Below are 22,469 nucleotides of genomic sequence, written 5' to 3'. Positions count from 1 at the left end.
TAGATTTTATTGGGTGAGGAGCAGGGTCTGTCCAGATCTGAGTTTGCGCCATGTAAGGATGTAGGGAGGAACCCAGCAGACATGAAAGACAGAAGGTTAACCTGCGTTCAGCTGCCATTCACCAACCATTGACCAGACTCGTAAACTCACTGACTTGGTACCTTAAACTCTAAAATGAGCATAATAGTAGCTGACACATAATACACAAGGTGCCATGCACTCGTTTATTCTTCAAGGCCCCCCTGTTTGTCATGCCCATTTCCGTGGTGAGAAGCAGACTGGTTGAGTAACCTGCAGAAATGAGGTCACAATATGTCAAATGTGGACCTAGAGAAGGCAGCCAGGAAACGGAAGTGTCGAGAGAGGGCAGGGAGGCCACATCACCTGTCACCTCCATCATGCTGGTGAGCGAGGGGAGGAAGGCTGACCTAGAACAGGCTCTGTTTTGAACTGGCAGAGAGTGTAGAAACAGTGTAGATCCTCTCACATCCCTAACCTGTAACCAGATGTGTAACTCCAGGATGATTTTTTTTTAGACGGTACTCAATACTTGGTTAGCTTTTTCTACCCAAATCTGAGACCAAGTGCCTTCACTGCAGTGCTTCAAAAAATAAACATACAAATGCCTGTGTGTGAACTTGTGTGCACGTGCTGCCTTTGACCTGGTAGCTGTTCCTTTCATACCCGTATCCATCACACTGCTACTTCACAGATACGCCACCGTCCGGTGTTTTCAGGGGTTTGTGTGGTTTATTGTTCAGCATAGAAAATTATATTTGGTTTTGTTGAAATGTTTCAGTACACTAATGTAGCAAAGAAGGTGAATATTAGACAAGTCAGATTCTGTAAGTAAATAATTATTTATATTTGATTTGACAGATGAAAGAGTGACAGAAAAAAAAGTCCAGAACCCATCTTCTCTTTTTACTTACAGTATGATACTAACTTTCCAAACTAGATTTTCAGAACTGTTTGTTTTTCATTAATTGCTTTTAAATACTGTCCCCTCTATTTTGAGACAGGCTCTTGCCAAGTCACTCATTTGCCTAGGCTGGGCTTAGACTTATGATCCTTCCTGCTCAGCCTCTTATCTCTGCTCTACAGAGTCCTAGGATTAGAGGCATGGACCACTACATCTGGCTAGGTGTCCTTGTTAAAGGAAGAGAAAATGATCAAAATAAAAAGAATCTTAAATGTTTGTGCTACTTTTGCTATACATTTATGTTGACCTAAGTCAGTGAACTTACCAAACTTTCTGACAAAACATGCTGCCAAGCTTTCTGAAAGTATTTGGAATAATAAAATAATACTTCTTTTAATATCACATCATCTTATACACAGCAGTAACATTTTTCATATGACAAAAATCTGTAGTTTTAGTGTACTTTCTCCTTGTTCAATGATGTCCCATCCACAGATGCTTTGGTTTTTGAAATCCATGAAAAATAAACCAGGACGTGTCTGTACCCACTTTATCACTAATCATGGCAAATTACAAACTAAACAGGCTTGGGTGATCCACATCTGTAATCTACAAAATACAGGATAAATCCAACACGAATATGTGATTTTCTCACTAGATTGGTTATTTTAGGTAATAAAATCTTCACTGTGTTTCTTAGAAGTGAACAGACTACATTTTTATGAGAATATGTACATTTTTATTTTAGAGTTGGGAGAACATGGAACTTCCAGTTACAGTTCTCAAGACCCAAGGTAGGAACATTAAAAGCATAGAGAAGCATTCCTGAGGGAAAAGGGGTTCATACAAGGTTTAGTCACAAACTTAAAATAACTGAAGACTTGTCAAGGAAAGTGACATCCCGGAAGGCACAAAACTGTGTGTCACTGTCTTAAAAGGGATCGTGGAGACAACTTCAGGATAATTAAAGACGTTGTGGGGCTCATTGTGCAGAAGTATAATGTGGATATAGAAAACTCTGTTCTAGAGTCCTACCTTTTGCCATAACTTTGATTAAGAAGACAAATAGTGGGGGAGTGTAAACTCATCACCAAGTGGATTGTTTACACACTCCTACTAAGGAATAGTTATCTTAAGGACCTGCTTCAGTGATTGATACAGAAATTACAGCTAGTTCACAGATACTCTGTTTTTCAAATGTGCACTCAAAAGTACACTGTTCTTATAATACGGGTGCTTAAAAATCTTGCTAAAATGAAAACAGTTATCAGTTTTGTGGAATTTCAGATTCTGAAGGGTAAACCACATTCTTTGCCCAAAGTTAAACAGGGAGAACCACACAGTGCCCAGGTCTTCCAGAAAAGTGTAGCCTCTTTCTCTAGGGGAGAAATTCTGTGTGAAAATTTTTATTACAGTGTATACATAACCACAAAATTAACATAGGAGTCTTTCCTTAACTATGCTACATACGTGTATATTTTGTTTGTACATACCTCCTTGAGAGCACAGTGTAATTAAATACTTTTATTATAGATCCTGTTTTCCCTTTCCAGTTAATATAAAAAGCTCAATGCATATCCTCTTCCCAGCATGCAGCAGGAAACACACCTGTGTAAATTTAAATTTTTTGTCACATTTGAACTTCAGCTATCTCAAGAGTAGGATTCCAACTCCCATATACTAATTAGGTTGTTGATGTCTTTCATGACACAAAAGCATTAAGAAGATCATTGTGAGGGATGCAGGAGCTTGTGTTTCGTAGAACGATGGAAGCTGATTCTGACTGCACTAATTTTCTGGTTCTCATTTCCTGTGCATGCCCTGCTGTCACCGCTGCCTTTGTGCAGTGTCCTCATCCCTCCTACAGCCATCTAATCTGTACTCAGAGAGGTGTGGCTCTGGAAGGGGTCTTCATGATCCTGGACCAGAACTTCGCAGGTGTCACAACAAAGCTTGAGAAAAGACACTTCGGCAAAGGGCATAGAGTGGCGCATGCAGAGTTGCAAGGACACTTTCTGGTCTGAAACTCCCTGTAAATCCAATCAGATGTGAGAATTGTATTAGGTCGGTACTCAGGAGCATTTGGAAGAGTACCAGGTTGTAGGAAGTGTTCAGTTAACATCAGTTGTCATTATTATAATTGGCCATATGGATCACATTTTTGCTCCTGTTTTAGTTTCTATTTTTCATCAGTGCCACCCAGTTAGCACCCACTTATATTCTAGACTTGTGCCATCCAGTTAGCACTTACTTTTTAGGATGTTAGTTTGTGCCAGTTTTCTCTTTCTACCTCCAGTCATTTGAGGGTAAGACCATCACCTATATTTCTTTTCTTTTACCTATATTTCTTTTTTTTCAGCTTTAATTGAGTTTATTGGTATATTTCTTTTATATACCTCCACAGGGCTTAACACAATGTTTGACACAAAGTAGAGGTTCTGTAAATGCAGATTAATCCCCTGCTTGGCAATATTTAGAAAAATAGATTTCTAATAGCTCAACTCTGACCAAAAAGTGTCCACAAGGAGAAAATCACTTACAATGTGCTAGCAGTATAATCAGTGCTCTGTGTTAAAAAAGCAAAGATCATCATGTACTTACCATATTTGAAGGTACATAAACAAGACAACTTACATGCTTAAGGTGGCTTTAGGAGTACTAAAAAGATAGGCTTTTTTCATGACTCCAGGGCTGCTAGTAAGACACTGTTGGATACTTTTTAAATATATGTTGGTACCATTGTTGTATGAATAGTGTTATTGTAAGTTCTGAGTTGTAAAAGTTTTTCAAAGCATAATTTCTCATGCAAGTTCCTAGCTACACATTGGAATTGCTGGCTGAAGTTTTAAAACTCCCAGTACCCAGGCTATTGCCCAGACCAGTTAACTCAGAATCTCTGAGTACTGCTGCCTATTAAATCTCTTCCAATGTGCCACTGTACCATGAAGTTGGAAAACTGCTTCATTGCAGGAATCTGTTCTCTGACATACTCATCTGGAGTAGGCCATAAGGCAGCCACCTCATAAAATTCTGTCGAGCGGTGTGTGGCCTAGACATTGACTCACTTTCTAAGAAAGGCTTTGAGGAATGGGGAGTCATTTGACATGAATCCTGTTACCAGGGCTCCTTGGAAAGCTTACTGTGTTTGATTCACTTCCCTTCTCACAAGACTGTGGCTCGATGTTTTGTTTTCTCTTTAGGGCCAGGCTGACTCCCTGCAGACGTGTCATTTTCCACACGCTGGCTCCCTGCCTCTGGCGGACCAGAGGGGAGTGGCCAGCCCTTAGTCATGGCTAGGGAGTTTGCTCCCAGACACTGTGACTCCCTTGGAGCCTCTGATCCTCCCCAAACTGTGGTTTCTCTGGCTTGATAAATTTTGTCTCGGATGCAGCTTTAAAAATATCAAAACCTTTAGTGAGAAAAAGAGCATCAGTTGGATATGTCAAACAGAGACTTTTCTATTTCTTGTGACCAACTCTGGATAGATTTATATTGTAGAAGATTCTGTTTAGCCAGTTTCTATAATATAAATTTTAAAGTCTATTTAAAAAATTATTGTATTCAAAACAGCATTTCTTGACTATCTCAGATATGTCAGACATTGTGGCAGGTGCTTGGATACAAGGACTGAAGACAAAGTTCCTCCTGGACTACTTGGGGAGGAGTTCAAGTGCTGTGATGGAGAGATGGGTGAACCTCTATAACATGTAGGAAGAGCACCTACCCAAGCCTGGGATGGGGCAGTGAGTGGGAGATAGGATTTAGGAGTTGGCCATGTCTGATGTGTCTTTTTATCATCGGACTAGGACAGGAAGTGACTTCTCTCAGTGTTGAGCATTAAACAGAGGCTGGATTGGTCCTTGTCTTGGAGGGCAAATGGTGTTAGTCTACCAGAGAAGATGAGTGGGGAGACAGCAAAGGTCCAGGGCCTCTGCGTCTAAAGAGGAGCCCGTGTTTAGAGGTGTGGTTGAGGGTGGAGAGGCTCAAACGCCAGTACTTAAGAACTGCCACATTTGTAGGACTCAACGGATGATGCAGGAGAGCGGACGGGGCCAGATTGTGCTGAACTTTATAAGTGATGCTTGAGATTTTGTATCTCTTTGGAATCTGCTGGGGGAGCTATTTAAGAAGATTTAGCAGCTTGACCTGTTCATTTATGCCTTTCAGAGAAATCATTTTGGTAAAATAGGGGAGTGAGACAAAGGACAGAGAAAACCATTTGGAGCTACTATGAAATCCCAAGGAAAAATAATGGAACCTAGAACCATTTAGGAAAAAAAAATAGCTAAATGCTTATGGTATGCCACACAACAAAACAAAACTTAGAAGTATTAAGATATACATGTAAAAATAAATAATGGAGGACTTTTTTTTTTTTAATTTGGGATTGACAAGACCTTTTAAAACACAAGGTGAAAGGCCAGAGATATAAGTAAATTAATATATTGTCTATGCCAGGTACTAGAGGAATATAGACTTGGTTAGTGCTGTTAAGGAACTTAAGACAATTTAGGGTTAGTGAAAAATTTTTTGTAAGGAAATAGTATGAATAGAACTGTAATTTGGAAAGAACACGGTAGACAGGAAGAAAATCAGTATTAAAAGAGCTTCTAGGTACTGTACTAAGTACTGTCATATGTATTGGGTCATTTGATTCTCACAACAAATTTAAGATATAGAGGATATGATATGTCCATTTGACAGGCAAGAAAACTGGATACAAGAATGAATGTCATTTGCTCAAAGTTACAGAGCCAGTTAAGGCGAGAATTTTTAAAGCTTTACTTCCCACTCTTGGCAGTTAGTGTTTAATGAATGAATTTTATTTTTTAGAGAAGTTTTTAAGTTCACAGCAGTATTGAGTGGAAAATACAGAGGGTTCCTATATGTCCCTGTCCCAACTCGAAAAACTCCCTCTATACCGATGTGCTGCCCCACACTGGTACACTTGTTACAATTCATCAACCTATGTCGAACCAGTGTCACCAGCCAGAGTCTACTGTTTATAGTAGGGTTTACTCTTAGTTTTTACATTCTATGCATTTTTAAAAATTTCTGTAATAACATGCATTCATCAGTTGTAATAAACAAGATTTTCACTGCCCTGAACATGTTCTGTTCTGCCTGTTCCTGTCCCTTTCGTCCTACTCCCTGAAAATTCCTCATCTCTTCTTTGTCTCCAGGTTTTTGCCTTTTCTGGAACCATATATTTAGAATCAAATAGTAGCCTTTTCAGATTGGCTCACTCACTTGATGCTATGTTTATGTAAATTTCTGTAGGATCTTTTCATGACCCGCTAGCTCATTTTATTTTTAGCTGGCTAGGATTCCATTATCTAGATGCATCACAGTTATTTGATTCACTAATCTACTCAAGGACATCTTAGTTGCTTCTAAGTTTTGGCCTTTATAAATAAGCTGCATGTAGGTTTTCTTGTGGGCATAAATCTTTATTTCACTTGATATACCAAGGAAAACAGTTGCTGGGTCATCTGGTAAGAGTATTTTTAGTTCCATAACAAACTACTAAACTGTCTTCCACTGTGGCCATAATGGTTTTGCATTCCCAACAGCAGTGGATGAAAGCACCTCTTGCTGCTGTACATTCTCACCAGCATTTGGTGTTGTCAGTGTTTGGGATTTTGTAGATATGTGATGATACCTCACTGTTGTTTTAATTTGCAATTTATTAGTGACATATGATGTTGAATTTCTGTTCATGTTTCTTTGCCATCTGTACATCTTCTTTGTTCACATATCTGTTCAAATCTTCTCTCCATTTTCTAACTTGGTTTATTTTCTTATTGTTGAGTTCCTTACTGTATTTCACATCTGAGTTAAAACCAAATAAATCACCTAATTTAAAAAGATTAAAAGATCCCGATAGCTTGCCTGGGAGGTGATCCACTCACAGCTAGGCCAGGGTTTTCTTATTCTAAACACAAGCCAGTTCACTGAGCATGGACAGTGGAGAAGCCCCTCTCAGATGGGGTGGTCACTCAGTAACCATGAACTAGAACACACTGCAGACCTCAGGTACCACCAACATCCACCTTTCCACATTCACATGACTACTGTTGCTACTTTATCTGTCACAGTTAGCCTCACTCCATTCCCCATGGCTCCTATATGAAAATTATTAATATCCTAAGCAAAAAAGCTACCTCTGCTTTGTGACAGCCCCAAGTCCAGAGACAAAACCATCTTTCCTTGAAATCTCAACAGGACTGGGTTATGAGGACTCCTAGACTGCAGGACTTTCAGTATTAAAAAGTGAAATTCCCTGGCAAACCTGATCTCCCCACTCAAATAACCTAACACAAGCCAGAATATTTTAACAAATCCACGTGAACATGCTCTTTTAAACATGCCTCCCGATTCCCCACAGTGTTTGGTCTGCCTTGTTACGGACAGTTCCAAGAAACCTAAACTTATTCAAACCATAGGTTGGTCTTAGTGGTTTTCCATGATGAACATAAATCATTCGATAAAATCAAAGCAAAGAAAATATAATAGCAGTGATTTTCATTGGTCGTTACTCAACAATGTTTTAAATTATTCCTTCTAGCAATGCAAAGAAAAAATACATAATTTATATCGAAGCCAAATCACATAAAGATTCAACATAAAAGAAAAATGCCCAGAAAATACTGTTGTTTCCATGATGAGGATGGGTTTTCATTTTTTTATAACAACATCCTTTTTGTCTGTCTCTCAGGGATCATGTCTGACCACCAGTTTGGTAACCAGTTCATGTGCAGTGTAGTGGCCTCTCACGTGAGTCATCTGCCCACAACCAACCTCAGCTTCGTCTGGATCGCTCCCCCGGCGGGCACAGGCTGCGTGAACTTCATGTGAGTACCCAGTTACCATGACAGGGACCGAAGGCAAATACTCCCAACCTTTCGTGGCATTACATCCATGGTTACTATTTAAATGTATTATTTTGATAGGTCTAACCTTAATTAAAGCCATCAATTCTGATGTCGGAAGAGGTCGAAATTTTTTCAAAATTACTCCAGCAGTTTATTTTTGCACTGCCATTTATAAGAGATTTCTAAATTGGATTTTTAGCTAACACACAAAAAAATGCAACACAGTAAAAGTAAGCAAATTGGAGTGGTAAGGGAGAGAGATGGGAAATGGGGTACAGTTGTCTAAAGGGTACAAAGATTCAGCAAAGAGAACTGTTTTAGAGATGTATTTTAATACAGCATGGTGACTCTAGTGAGTAATTATGTATTGTATATTTCCAAATTGATAAGAGGTTTTAAATATTCTCATCATAAAAAATGGTAAATATGTGAAGCACTACATAGGATGTCATGATTTAACCACTCCATTGTAAACCCATAGCAAAACCTCACAGTGTACTCCATAAATATGCACAATTATTATTTACCAAGTAAAAAAAAGATAAAAGTCATCAATATCACCTCAAAGGCTGAAGGGGTTACATGGCTTCCTCTGTGTGGCTCCCGGCCCCCTTTCATTCCTGAGGATTTCCAGCATTGCATCACTGCATAGAATCTTATAGAAAGGATCAAGCAAACACCACTCCGCCTGAGTGAAGTTCAAAGCCAAATCCTCCCAGGTCACTGAGTCCTGAAACATTCCATTTCTTAGCTTCTGGGGGCCTCTTGGCCTCCTCCCTGCAACTCCTATAGTCAGTGGAGGTCACAGCGCCACTGAGGGGGTCACGTGAGTCTGCTCAGGAGCTGCTGTGTGAGAAGAAATGTACTCCATGGTGGAGAGCAGATTGGACCCCCAGAAAGCAAGAGCCAGATCGTCAGAGATGATTTCTATTAGTTTCCCCAGGAGGTCCCTCCCTGCATTCCCACCCCCACTTCCAGAGGACACCAGGGTCCCTGTCTGCTCTCCAAGGATGCCACGCATGCTCCACACACCATGCAGGTGATGCTGCAGTTACCAACTGAATCTCATCCAGAGCAGATCTCTGCACACTGTGAGGACTCCTCCTCAGCTGCCCCATGGCCCTCTGCTGACCCTCGCAGCTTCCAGCCTCTGGCTTTGCTCTCTCTTGCCTGAATGTTCTGATCTGAAGACTCATGAGTGGCTGTGTTACATCTCTCCAGGACAATCTAGAGATGAAAATCTCATGTTGTCAACAGAAAAGGCCTACTACTCTCCTTCGAGGGTCTAGAGGCTGAGCTGGGTGCACTGGTGAAGGTGTGGCTCCCACAGTGTGATTTGATGTCAGAGCTGAGCCCCCTGCTGGCTCAGAGAATGTTCTTCCAAAAGCTCTTCCAGCTGAACTGGGATCCTTGATCAACTAGAAGCGGGGTGGGGTGGGTGTTGGCTTCATCAATTACGGAAGGGTTTGGCTTCTGAGTTGTGACCTCTTGCTCATCTTTCCAAGGTTGAAACTGCTCAAGGGATACTGTGGAGTGAGCTGGGGTACCCTGCTGGGTTGGAGTTTCTATTTCAACCTTGTTAGTCAACTCTGCAAGTTGAACCAGTGACATTTTACAGCACTGGAAATCGCACTGGATCATGAGCTACAGGAAAAAGCTGTTACCTCATGATGTTCTGAAGGTTGGGCTACAATTTAAGTTAAGCAGTTTCCACTCTGAAAGTGGGACCACCAGGACCAGTAGCCACAACTCTAGCCACACGAGGAGTCCTGGAGTCCAGAATCGCAGCCAGAACATGATGGGATAAAGCTGAGTTGCAGAAACCTAGGCCAGTGGGGTGCCAGCACTACACCTGCCAGAATCTTTCTGGTGGGCACTTTTAGCAAGTGCCATGGTAACCTTGCACATTGTGCCCCATCCATTTTGACACCTTTATGAAAAAACCTTTAGGGTCTACTCAGAGGGGCTAGCATGGCCCCAGCTAGCCTTTTCCTGCAGTGAGTCAGCCCAACTCGCTTCTCTCAGCAGAGGGGATAGTGGCCTTTTGCAGGGCCGTCTCCCCTCAGAATCTGGGCCTCAGGATGGATGGTCCTGAGCCCCTTGGGTGGGGTGTGACAGAGCTTCTCATGGGAGTCAGAGCTACCCAGAAGTACTAGTCCGGTGTGGCAGCCTGAGCTCTTCCTGCCCAAAGCTAATTTCTCAAAGAAATCCTTCCTCCCGTTGGCTGTGTGGCTTCTAAGAAAAGCAGTGACCTGTAGAATAAGGACCAGTTAGGACAGCAGGCAGGAGAATACACCATATCCGACTTATCCCTCAATTGTCACCATTTGCTCTAAACTCTCTGTACCCAGTTCTGTGTTGATAATCCATGCCCCTGGGCTGGGCCGGAGCTACACACACCCTCTGGTTACACCACCATTTTTGCAGGAGGGATTTTGGCTGTAGGAGACTGAGTCTGAGAGAGAGTTTGAATCTGAGTGGACGGTTCTACGCTCTGACACGAGCGAGCTCTCCTCATCCCACTGTGGCTCACACAGCCATTCCTCCAGAGGTGATCACACTGCTTTTCACAACACGAATGGAGAGGACACTCAGGATATGAAAGTCTGGAGATTAGATTTTTCTTGCAGCACTACTACAAATTGGCTCCCTTCATAGTCCTTCTTTATCCGTTTTGTTTCTGTTCAGCACTCCTCATTCCTACTCCCTTACACGTGGCTGGGTGCATAGTAAGGGTTTTAAGTGGAACTGATTCCAAAATTTTCCTCATTTAGGGGTGTTCTGTTGCTATAATCAGATTTCTGACATCAGTACTGACTTCCTCTTCTCTTGTTTCACAGGAAGTTAGACTTCTTAAAGTTAGAAGTTTCCTTGACAGGTTTTAATTAAATTGAACTTAAATTATTTTACATGGAAAGAACTTCAAATACTTTTCCAGATGGTAACTATTTTCTGTCTTTTAAGACAAAACTCTTCACAATGTTTAAATCAAAATTTCCCAAACTTTCTAGTGGCATGAAATGCATTTTTGCCCCCTCCTTTATAAACACTCAAATTGTGATAAATAATGACAATATTCTTTTGGAAATTACTTTGCAAATTAATCCTTGATTAAAGGTTCCATACAATTGATTTACAGAAAGGTTCTCAAGCAAAATATTCAACTCCAGTTGGGGGCGATGCTGACACCTAGGTCATAGACCATAATTGGAAGGCAGAAACATGTCCAAAGCTGTAGCACAGTTGCACTTAAGGCTATAGTTTCTTTGATCCCTGAAATTGAAGGGAGTTCTTTCAGACCTGTATTTAAGCGCCCTAACTTCCCTAGTCCCTGAGAGGGAACCTAGCTCCTCTCTCAGGTCCACCACTTGTACCTCAGATGCCTCAGTTCTACTTACCAAACTTCAGAGATGGAGTCAGGGCCAAGAATGGGACTTTGGAAAAAGCCTCAGAAGTTCCTTGTCCCCCAAAGCAGTCTCAGCATTTCATATTTTCCTGAGCTGTATCTTCCGTGTTCCAGATCCCACTGGTTTTTTATTGGTGTTGTTTTTGTGGTATTGAGGATGGGACCCAGGGCCTCTCACATGCTAGCAAGCACTCCACACTCGGCTGCATCCCAGCCCTTTTGATGTGGTGCTGGTGGTGGTTTTGAATCCTGGCTACATGGACAACTGGACTCTCACGCTTTCATGTCAACACACTTGAATTACATCCTGAAGTTCTTCACTTCTGGCGTCTGTGTCTCCTCACTGGGTCTCTGTTGCACACTTTCTGAAATACAGCGAATGTACATCAATTAAAAAAAGATAAAAGTAGTAGAAGTCAGAGAAATTGGAAAATGAGTGTTCCGAAAATAAAATGAAAGCAGAGACAGACAGTGCTAGAACAATCTATACATCGTTTGGAAGATGATCACAAATTTAGCTTTGAGCTCTCTGGCCATTAGTGCCCAGAGGGAAATGTGCCCTGTGGGTGATTCATGGTGGCCAGAAGTCAGGTACATAGTCTGTAGAAATGTTTGGTTTTTTGATTTTTTTGGTACTGGGGATCGAACTCGGGTCCTTATGCTTACAAGGCAAGCAACAGAACCACTGAGCTAAATCCCCAGCCCGAGTCTGTAGAAATGTTTGGTTTTTTGATTTTTTTGGTACTGGGGATCGAACTCGGGTCCTTATGCTTACAAGGCAAGCAACAGAACCACTGAGCTAAATCCCCAGCCCGAGTCTGTAGAAATGTAAGAGTTCTCTCATGAGCGTCTGTTAAGAGGAAACCAGGGGTTACAGTGAGCACTGTCCTCAACAGCACCCTTGGATAAACCCCACGTGGCAGTTCCAAGGCTGTGACTCCTGACGTCACTCAATTTAAATTCACCCTACCTGCAACCCAGAACTGCACTCCCTCTCCTCCTTAGGGGGATTGTTTTTCCCCACAGCATTTTTATGTATCTAGACATTCATCTGGTTAGTACATTGCCTATCATCTTCCTTGCCACTGAAACTCAGCTTCCTTGATGGCAAGACTTTTTGTTTCTGTTTTATTCCCTGATTTGCCTCACCTGTCTAGAACAGGCACTGACAGCCCATAGACCCTCCTAGATATGGGAGTAGGTCAGTGGTGTAACATCAGCACTTCACAAAGAGCTGTTCTGTGGCCCATCAAGCAAATAGGGCTGGAAGGTATCTTCAGTGGTTTTATGCTCCTACCTTCTACTCCGACAGCAAAATCCCTGGAAGCCCATGTACTCCATAATGTACTACTGACTTTGCCTCCCCTTGGTAACGTACAGTTCATGTCAGGGCATCCTGTGGCGTCCCACTTCGCTGAGTCTTCTGGCCATCCAGGCTGCCAACATCAGATTCGTGCTGCATAGCTGGTTGACATTTCTTCTAGTAACCTTATTCCTTTAGAAAGTCTGCTGTTCATCTCCGAACGCTTTCCTTCCAGTGCCTTTTGCTAAGATGATTGTGGAAGCTTCCTCACTGCTCTGGACACTTCCAACCTGCTTCTCCCCCAGTCCATCCTGCACATTGTGGTCCCTCTAAGGCACAACCTTAATCAAAATTTGGTTAAGACCAATACTTTGGCATAGACTTGAAGTCTCTCTCTGATCTGACTGTTCATTATCTCCTGTCTCCCATAACCTGTGCCTCCTAATAGATTAGATTGGACATGAGCAAATTCATATTACTTTTTTATTCCTCCATAATTGGTACACTGTCACGCACACTGATAGCCAAGAAAATGTTCCTTGCATTCTATGATGTTTAATGTTGTCATTTCCTTTAACTTCATAGTGACCCCTGTACTCTTTTGACCTGTGTTCTGCTAGACTGGCATTTATCAAGGTGTTACATTGGATCTGGGGCCACCAGCTCACCCTCAGACTTTCCCAAGTTTGTCTCTCTTCCCAATGTAGAACAAAGAGGAGTCAGAAATTGCAGCACAGAGCAAAAGTAGATTTCCTGCAGCAAAGTGAAGGTAAATGTATAATAGAAGTGGTACAAAGCCACTCTGAGGAGTGGGGGCCCCAGAGCTGGCTGACCGCCGGACATAGGACAGCAGCTCTATCTTTATGGGATAGGGGCCCTCTCCGCCCACCCAGAGGGGCACACTTCATTGGCTAGTGGGCTTGTTGCTAAGGGTACAAGGTCATAAATGTGTCAGGGTATTACAGTACACAGTTAAGGAACATTTCAAGGCGTTTAGACCACAAGGGTGAGCGGTTCCAAGAGCCAGCCCAAGGTTATTCACTGCGTGATGGGCTTGTTTCAGAAGTGAACCGGCAGAACTGCTTGCCCTTAGTGACAGAGTGCTTTTCTTCTCCCTTCTAAAAGGGCATGTGTCCCTTACTCTGACCCTACTTAAGGGCCTCACCTTTCCCTACAAAGGTATTTTAAGTTCTTGCTATACATAACTTATTAATTAAAAAATGTATTTGAAAACCAGGACACAAAGTATATCTATATGTCCATGGTATATAGCTGCCTACTTCTAAATAAGTTTACATTTTTAATTGACTCTTTGAAAATTTTATTTTTTGGCTTGTAATCTCACTGTTTCTGGAAACTGAAATTCTGTTTGCTTCACAGAATTAAATATCTTCACTCCAAACAGTGTTGTCTTAGCATTTGTTCCAAAAAGTGCCCTTTGGTCCAAAATAATTTTGATCAACTCTAAAGAAGCTTGTACACCCTCGCCCTCACTTCCAGTTAAATATTGAAGATACAATTTGCACTTTGAAAAATTCGGGAATGCAGTAAATGATGTTCTGTTTAAGACTCTGAGCATCAACAGAGAATAAACTGTTCAGCAAGGAAGAACACAGGAGGATCATACATGAACATTTGATAGTTGACAGAAAATAACTCCTGGAGAGTTTTTTTTTCTTAAAGTACACTAAACAAGAAGGCAAAGAGAAGAAAGGGGAAGAATTTGAAGACACCAGCAGTTTCTGAACCCTGACAGGCCAGAAATAATTCAGATGTGGAGATTTGAAGTGCTGCCTTGAGCGTATCTCAGATGCCTTTAATTTTTGATGAGCGTCCTTTCCGCCTGTCTGGAGAATTCCTCAGGAAGGATAGTGTGCCCATTTATTTCCATCCATCAGAAGAAAGCACTGCAGTTGTAACTTAAACATTTGGAGTAGGATTGCAGGATGTCCCATGGTGTGCCGTTGGGAGTGTGTTTGCCAATAAATAAGGATACCAAGAGTTGATACATCTAAGTTCTATTTTGTTTCCGAGATTGCATGTAGATTGCTATAAAAATAAATAACTTCTCATGTAAATTTGAAGTTATTTGCCCATATAATGAGATAAAACCCAGATATACTATTTTCCAAAGGAGGAATTTCATTTTTCTTGAATCACAGTTCTGGGCTGGCTTGCTCTTTTCTTTTCTTTTCTTTTCTTTTCTTTTCTTTTCTTTTCTTTTCTTTTCTTTTCTTTTCTTTTCTTTTCTTTTCTTTTCTTTCTGATGGTTTAGTTGTTTTTTTTTAACAGATATTTTCCAACTTGAGATAATTATTTTAGTGCTGCTGAAAAAAAAAAAAAAACCTTGAGTGACAAGATTTAAAAAATTATCTTTCCTTGAAGGTAAATGGCTTAGAGCCTGCTAGTTCCCACTTCCCCGCAGGCCCTGCTTCTCATCACAGCTACACAGCCAATTAGGCTTGGACAAGGGCTCAGTCTAAGTTCAGGAAGTAATGTGCACCCTTAGCGTCTGTCAGCCCTTTGACAAATGAGGTCAGAAGGCTTCCTGTGGATTTAATTTTTAATTTTGAGGAGCATAGTGGAGATAAAATATGTCCATTAATCTCCCAAGAAGATTTGAAGAAATTGTTTTTTATAAATGATATAACATATTTTAAAATGTTAACAGTTGTTCAGAAGGAAAAACTACTCGCTTCATTTTCCTCCCCTCTCCTTTCTCCTTTCCTGTGTCTCTTCCTCTCCTTCAAGAAGCCTCAGTGTAAACTGCACAGGTTCTATTAGGACAGTTACTGGAGTCTCCAGGAGGACACTTTTCTCCACATCAGAAACATAAGACAATCAGAGAAGTAGACTGTTTTAGAGTGGGAAATGTTTATATTCCAGGAATGAAATATGTACAGCAGAGTCCAAAGATGAATGTGCTTCTAGGGAATTCTATTCAATAGCATATAGTTATGTTACTGAATGCATTCCTTTTTAAAAATATAACCTTTTAATCTTTTTAAAGACAAAAATATTAGTTAACCCTAATGTTAAATCTAGAACCCCCCCCAAAAAAAATCCCGTGGCAAACCCACATGTTCCCTGGCCGTTTCCTTCCTATATTGGCATGAGGAGGTTTAGCGGGCACTCAAGTAACTGGACTGGGGCAGAAGCCACAGAAGCTCCTGTGCCTTGTGTTTGGGCTGGATGACTCCTGCAGTTGGCACTGCTTACCCGATACCACATGGAACATCTGTGAAAGCAAAAGACCGAAGTCCGTTCTTCTGAAAGCTTGGTGTGCTTCAGTTGCTCGAAGTTGTGTAAAGCTCATAGACATATCCTACATGAGATATTGGCAGGCACTTGGGTTATTTCTGTATTAGAATTGATTTAACCAGTTTTAGAAACTCCTAAATGTGAATTCAACCCCCCCACCCCCGAATTGCCTGTGTAGCCAAAAATAGTGACAATGGTGATGTCTGAAAAGCAGGTGAATACATTTCTCCCTGGGCAGCAGCAACTCCACGGTCTGTCAACATAGTCTCCTGGGTAATATATGCTAGCAGCAGCATGGTATTAAACTCTGCTTTTAATAAATATGGGAATGTTAAAGCATTAAAGCTTTTAAAAGAATTAATTTTGTTCTCTATGACTTATTTGGATATATCCATGAGTATATATGTATGCACACATTTATATGTTCACAAATATATTCTACAGTTTGCTTGGAGCTGTACCTTCTAATAAACTAACCACAAGCCACGTGTAGCTAATTAAAACTAAATAAAAATTTAAAACTCAGTGCCTTTATTGTATCAGTCACATTTCAAGTTCTCAATAGCAACATGTGGTTAGCGAACAGTATTACTCTAGACAGATTTAGACCATTTTAAACATACAGCAAGTTCTTTTCTGCAAGACAGATTTTGAGAATTGGTCAGTTATCTTCCTCTATTGTCACCTTGACTTTGGTAGTCAGTAACCATGTAGTTCAAAAGACCCATAGAGGGAATAAAGCAAAACTAGATTTTTCAGTTGTCCTGTGAACTTAAAACATTGTGACTTCTAACCTCGTTTTGTAGGAAGTTTTGTGTAAAAGACTGCTTGCCTAATTGTTCCTTTGGACCATAATTGTGGGGAATGGTGGCCCAAGCACGACAGAGGAGAACCGCTTCTGGTCACCTCCTTTTACAGCACACAGGACCTAGTGCTGCTCTTTGTCACTTTGGGCCTGGACTCATTTCCTGTCTAGGTTCCCATCTGTAGATCTCAGCTCCTGTTTATTCTCTTCGGTCCTCTCCTATTCCCTGCTACAATGAGTTAGGCTCTGTTCCTTTTCAAATGTGTTCTTCTCCCACAAAAACTGACATACATCTGTCAGGAAGTGTAGTCATTATTAATTCAAGAGCAATAATGGAATGTGGAATACCATTAGGTGATGGTGGTGGTGGTGGTGGTGATGATGATGATGATGATGATGATGATGATGATGATGATGATGATGATGGTGGTGGTGGTGGTGGTGGTGGTGGTAGGAAAGCCCACAGCTTCCCTTTATTGAGCCCCAGTGGACCAGGTAGCCTAAGCTCTCTGACTTTCTCCAAACCTCCAGTTATTGGAGGAATTGCTTGAAGAGCTCAGAGTTTGATCTTTGGTCCAGAACTGATCTCTGTTGCCATTGCCGTCAGTATATCCTGCTATGCTGTAACACTTTCGAAGTGCTGTTTGTGAAAATGGAAGAGTGAGTTGGGAGATGCTTGGAATATTAAGTGGCAGAAGCATCTGTGATAGAAATGCATACACATTAAAATTATGCTGTAGAGGACTTCTGGTGTCCTGGGACACTGAGCTGACATAACAGACACTCTTCCACTAAAATCACTCAGAAACTCTGGATAAAATGGAGCAAACTCTTAAAATATGTATCAAATTAATTTGAAAGAAAGTGAAAGCACCAGGTTTCAGGTGAAGGCAAAGGTAGTTAAATTGATTCAAGAAGTAAAGAGCTGCAACTGTAGTGGCTGATAGGGATTTAAAATCTGGATTTTGGTCCTAGGCCTTGGATTTTAAACTGTAAGAGTCCTAGAGCTACAGTCAGGAGCTCTCATGAGACAGCAGGAAAGAAGGAAGGAAAAGGGGCTGGAGCTGAAAGTCTCAAAGTGTTACTCACCTCTGCCTGGAAAAATAGCCAAACCGTGTGTCACCAGCCTGGCCTTTGGTAAAGATAAGTCACTTAGAAGAAGCTAAGCCCTCAGCAGATGAGCAGTCTGGCAGTACATGATGAGCCTGGTGCAGAGCATTATGTTAAGGAGTTGACATCCAAGGGTGGGCGGTGTAGCCCAGTGGCACAGCACCTGCTTGGCAAGCACGAGGCCCTGAGTTCGATTCCTGATATCAAAAAACCAAACACAGAAATTAACATCTAAGGGAAGTTTTACAAGGAGACAACAAAGCATGAGAGGCAAATTTAAAGAGAGAATAGTGGAGAATTTCCTACAACTGAGGAAGGTGCCTTTTCTATCTAAGCAAAATAAATGAAATGAATTAGCAGCGATGTAGAGCATGATGAACCTTCAGAATATCAAAGATGGAGGAATATTAGAGAGATAACCAAAGAGAAAAGACAGATTACCTTTAAGTTTAATTTGGCAGTGGTCTTCTCAAACAATATTTTCAAAGCGAGAAAAGAAAATAACCTAGAATTCTGTACCTAAGTAAAATGTCAAGTGCGAAACAAATAAGGACAGTAAAAAATACTTGGAGATATTTTACCGTATGTGGATCATTTTAAAGCAAGTTTTTAGAAGATATGCTTCAATAAAAAAATACTCAGAAGAAAAGTGTAGGATGCAAAAACTTCTATGGTGTGAAGCAGTAATTAATGGTGAGCAAAGAAGTTTAATAAATGCCTTAGGATTCTAAGCAGTGAATGTCCAAATAAATTTGTAAAATATAAACTGATAATAATTCCAGGTGACATTTTTTAGGCAACATGTAACTAAAATACTATACAACATTAATGTATGTTAAGGGAAAAAAGCAAATAGGATTAAATGTCCTCAGGTTATTTTGAAAGAAGGTCGTAGCTTTAGCTAAAGATGATTGATAAGGATACACTGCTAAGAAACAGAAATAAAATTATAACTTCCAAAACAGAAAGGAGATAGAGAAGGGAGTAAAGAACAGTTAAACCATTTCAGAAAATGAAAGTAAATTTAAAACTCATAAAATTATAAAATATAAGATAACAAAATGAAATATAAACAAATTAGTAAATACAATAAATGTAAACAGATTAAATTTACAATTGGACACTGACTTTTGGAATGCAATTTTTAAAATCCAGCAATATATTTCTTCCAGGAACCATCTCAAACATAATGGCAGAACAACACTGAAAATAAAAAGATGGAAAAAGACAGCAGACAGATGCTGAGCAACAGTAAGATGATATTGGCATTGTAACAGGGAAAAATCAGTAAAAATAGTATGAAGGATAAAAAATAATTAAGAACAAAATAACTTGCATTATAGACAGAGCTGAAAGAAACATGCAAAATTTAGTACCACCTTTCAGGTGGCAAAATACTGATCACATATTTCTAACATTTAATTGGCAAATAGTACAATAAAATTATTTGGATAAAAATTCTTTAAAATGTATTTGTCAAAAAAAGATAGATAAAAAGTGTCACAGAAGTTGCAGAGGAAAAGAACTTTAGTGGTGGGACTCTATAAATTATTACAACCACTGAGGATAAGAATATGGCTTCCTCATAAAACTAAGACTAGAACTACCAGTAGTCCCTATTTGGATACATATTCCAAGGGACTGATACCAGAATATTAAAGGAGTGTCTGCTGTTCCGTGTTCAAACCAGCATTATCACAACAGCCAAGATGGGGAGACAACCCAGATGTGCATAGCAGCAGTGGATAAAGAAAATGTAATATACACGTTCAGTGGAATATCATCCAGCCTTTATGGGGAGGGTATGCCATTTGTGCTTATTTATCCCTGAGAAATAGATGTTAAACAAAAGTAATTATTCCCAAGCTCATCTCAGTACCTTGCAACATTTGAATCAGGTTTTGGTTATATACGCTGATAAGTCCTAAGCTGAAAATGAAAAAGTATTTGTTATGTCTCCTCCATTTGTTTCTGCTATTAGTATTTCTAGAAGGTATTATAAATAATAGGAGCATATTGGTTATTTGGGCTGACATATATTTCAAAGAACAGTGTCCTAAATTTTGCAGGAAAGATAAACAGTGAAAGGCTTCCAATTAAAAATGCGCACTGTCGTCGCAATGGAGCTGAGATGGTAGGTCCCTTAATCAAATCCTGGTTTTAACTTAAGCAAATACATTGGAAGTATGACTATAAAGCTAAGCCATATAAGCTTTCTTCTAAATCCGCCTGCAGGCATTAATGCTCAGATTTGAGATGGCATCCTTATTTGCTAAGTGCAAAGATGGTTACAAAAGAGCTTTTCTCACTTTGAGGATAAAAGCTAAAGTATTCTTTAATTTTGGTTACTGCCTGGCTAATCTCAGCACCATAATAGTTATTTGGCTCAAAACCAAAAAGTAGCAATACAGTACTTCCATGTCTATGGATCAAAATTAGATGAAAAATTGCTGTTTCTCATCTCCAAAGCTATTTGCTGCACATTTTATAGCCCTCAAGATGCCTTTTGTAATATGTGATAACAGAGCCAACCACAGCATCTGCCTGGAAGGAGATTACTTTAATTATGGACTCAGTGTCCTATTTTCTGCAAGTGATCCCCAGAGATGGCTTCCCGTTGAAGGAGAGGTGCAAGGATGCACATGAAAGCCTACACGTCAGCGCCGGAGAGGTGGATAAAGTGAGACAAGGACACCCATACACAGCCTTCATTTACCTAGTCTGTGATGGGAGAGAAGAAGCTGTGGCAATTGGTTTTTAATTATTCCAGCACCTGCTGTTACGACTTCTGATGGAAAGGGCAAGATAGCTTATAAAAAAGCAAAACCTGCAGACAAATCTATACAAGGAACAGACTATTAAAGAAAAAAAAGGGCACTGTTCAATCTGTTCACGTGATGCTTTTATTTTCTCTTTTTTATTTTTAGCAAATGAACCACTTTAATTTCCAGCAATTTTTAATTGAAAGATTTAGTACAGCACACTAAAGTTTCCCTTCAAAAATGAAAACTGAATATGCTTTAGTGCTTACTTGCGCTATATTATCATTAGAAAGTGAAGCTGAGTGGTTTTCTTGTCAGCTCTAGTTCTGGGTAACCTAAGTGTCTGGTTATTAAGAATTCCTTTGCCATTCAGTGTAATGTAACCATTCATAGTGAGTTTCATTTAGAATCTATAGGTATATCTTAGGTACTTCACATGAAAATTCTTTATAACATTGATTTAACATTATGAATGGTCATTTAATATCAATTGTTATCTTGTTCTTAGTAATTACAGGAGAATCATATTCCTTGATGAATAGCTTTAATGGGAATGTGTGTGTGTGTTTAAATATATAACACGTACTCACTCATTTAGGGTATTTGGGATTCCATCTAATTTCTCAAAAATATCAGTGTAGAAAAGCATATTTTGCATCTTTTAAAAGATGGAGGATTATAGAAGAGTAACCATGGGGATTAATTTTAAACTTCAAAAGAGGCATTTAAGGGATTTGGCATGGAATGATTTAGTGTGTGGGAGGGAAAGATGGAATAGAAAAATGTATGTAACAATCATATTAGGTGAAAATATCAAGTCTTTAAACATTTTACCAACTATGGCATTCGTTATTTTCTGGTGTTAAAGTGTTTCGCTATTAATATTTCATACTTTGATAAAGAAATCTAAATAAATATCAGGGAATTTTTAATGCTAGTATGTAAGCCTAAAAACATTGAAATATAAAATTTGATACTTTAAAAATTACATTAAATGACAAAATGGAGAAGTTTTTCAAATATGTTAAACTGATAGTTTTTAAGAAGTTTCTGTATTGGATATATCTTATAGATGCGCAAGAAGCTGGGGATTTAGCTCAGTGGTTTGGGCACCTGCCCCGCAAGCACAAGGTCCTGAGTTCGATCTCTGGTACCCCCCCAAAAAAATAGATGAACATTTGAATCTGTATTATCAATATATCAACAACTGATAAATGAGAGAAAGGAATGTCCATTTCTGTTTAAAGATCTTAGATTTTTAGGAATGAAAACAATATTTGTGGGCTTAAAGAAAAATAGAAACCTATTAGAAAAAATATATAAATAACTGCACTAGGTAATCAAAGGAAAATAACTCATTTTAATGTTATATTTTAAGTTTCTTTATTTCATATAATGGATTTGAGATTTGTTGTGCAGTCAAATATTCTGTAGACATAAATAGCAAGGGAAGGTTCTCTAATGGCTCATTTGGAACATTTAAGGTGACTTTGTCAAAGATCAAGGGGAATCATTTTCTCTCAAAGACTATTCTGCAATTTCAATTCTGTGTTGTGCTTTGGTAACTTTCAATCAAAATTTTTATTAAGTTTTTATCTAAATATTATATCTGGGATATATACTTACTTTCCCTAGCAACTATTTGTTTTAGACTCTTTCTGAGTTTGTTTTTTGGTTAAAATATCAACTTAATTTTTTGCGGGAGAATTTTCTGTCTTTCCTATATGAGTTTGAATGCAAAAATGCCTCAATCTTGATAGCTTGATAGCAGCCATTCTTTGTGGGGTGAGGTGGAATCTCAGTGTTGTTTTCATCTACATCTCTCGAATGACCAGTGATGTGGAACATTTTTTCATATATTTGCTTGCTGCTTTTACTTCTTTGTCTGAGAAATATCTGTTCATTTCGGATGCCCATTTTTGAATCGGCTGCTATCAAGAAATCACACAATAACAAATGTTGGCGGGGTTGTGGGGAGAAAGGAACCCTCCTCCATTGTTGGTGGGAGTGCAGACTAGTGCAACC

General features: G+C 39.7%; 1 protein-coding gene across 1 annotated transcript in view; it reads left to right on the top strand.

The window, feature by feature from the left end:
- Positions 1–299: 299 nt before the first annotated feature.
- The window catches only part of Reln (reelin), a 295,852-nt gene continuing 273,682 nt past the window's right edge, over positions 300–22,469 (top strand). The window contains exons 1-3 of the mRNA XM_033755897.1: positions 300–404; positions 1,671–1,716; positions 7,641–7,776. Of these exons, the coding sequence (XP_033611788.1) occupies positions 300–404; positions 1,671–1,716; positions 7,641–7,776 (287 nt within the window). The remainder of the gene's footprint in view (positions 405–1,670; positions 1,717–7,640; positions 7,777–22,469) is intronic.

The sequence above is a fragment of the Fukomys damarensis genome, unplaced genomic scaffold (assembly GCF_012274545.1).
Source record: "Fukomys damarensis isolate Sample0158 unplaced genomic scaffold, DMR_v1.0_HiC HiC_scaffold_4, whole genome shotgun sequence".
Classification (NCBI taxonomy): Eukaryota; Metazoa; Chordata; class Mammalia; order Rodentia; family Bathyergidae; genus Fukomys; species Fukomys damarensis.
The sequence above is the reverse complement of the archived record's forward strand: the minus strand, read 5'-3'. Positions and strand labels throughout refer to the sequence as shown.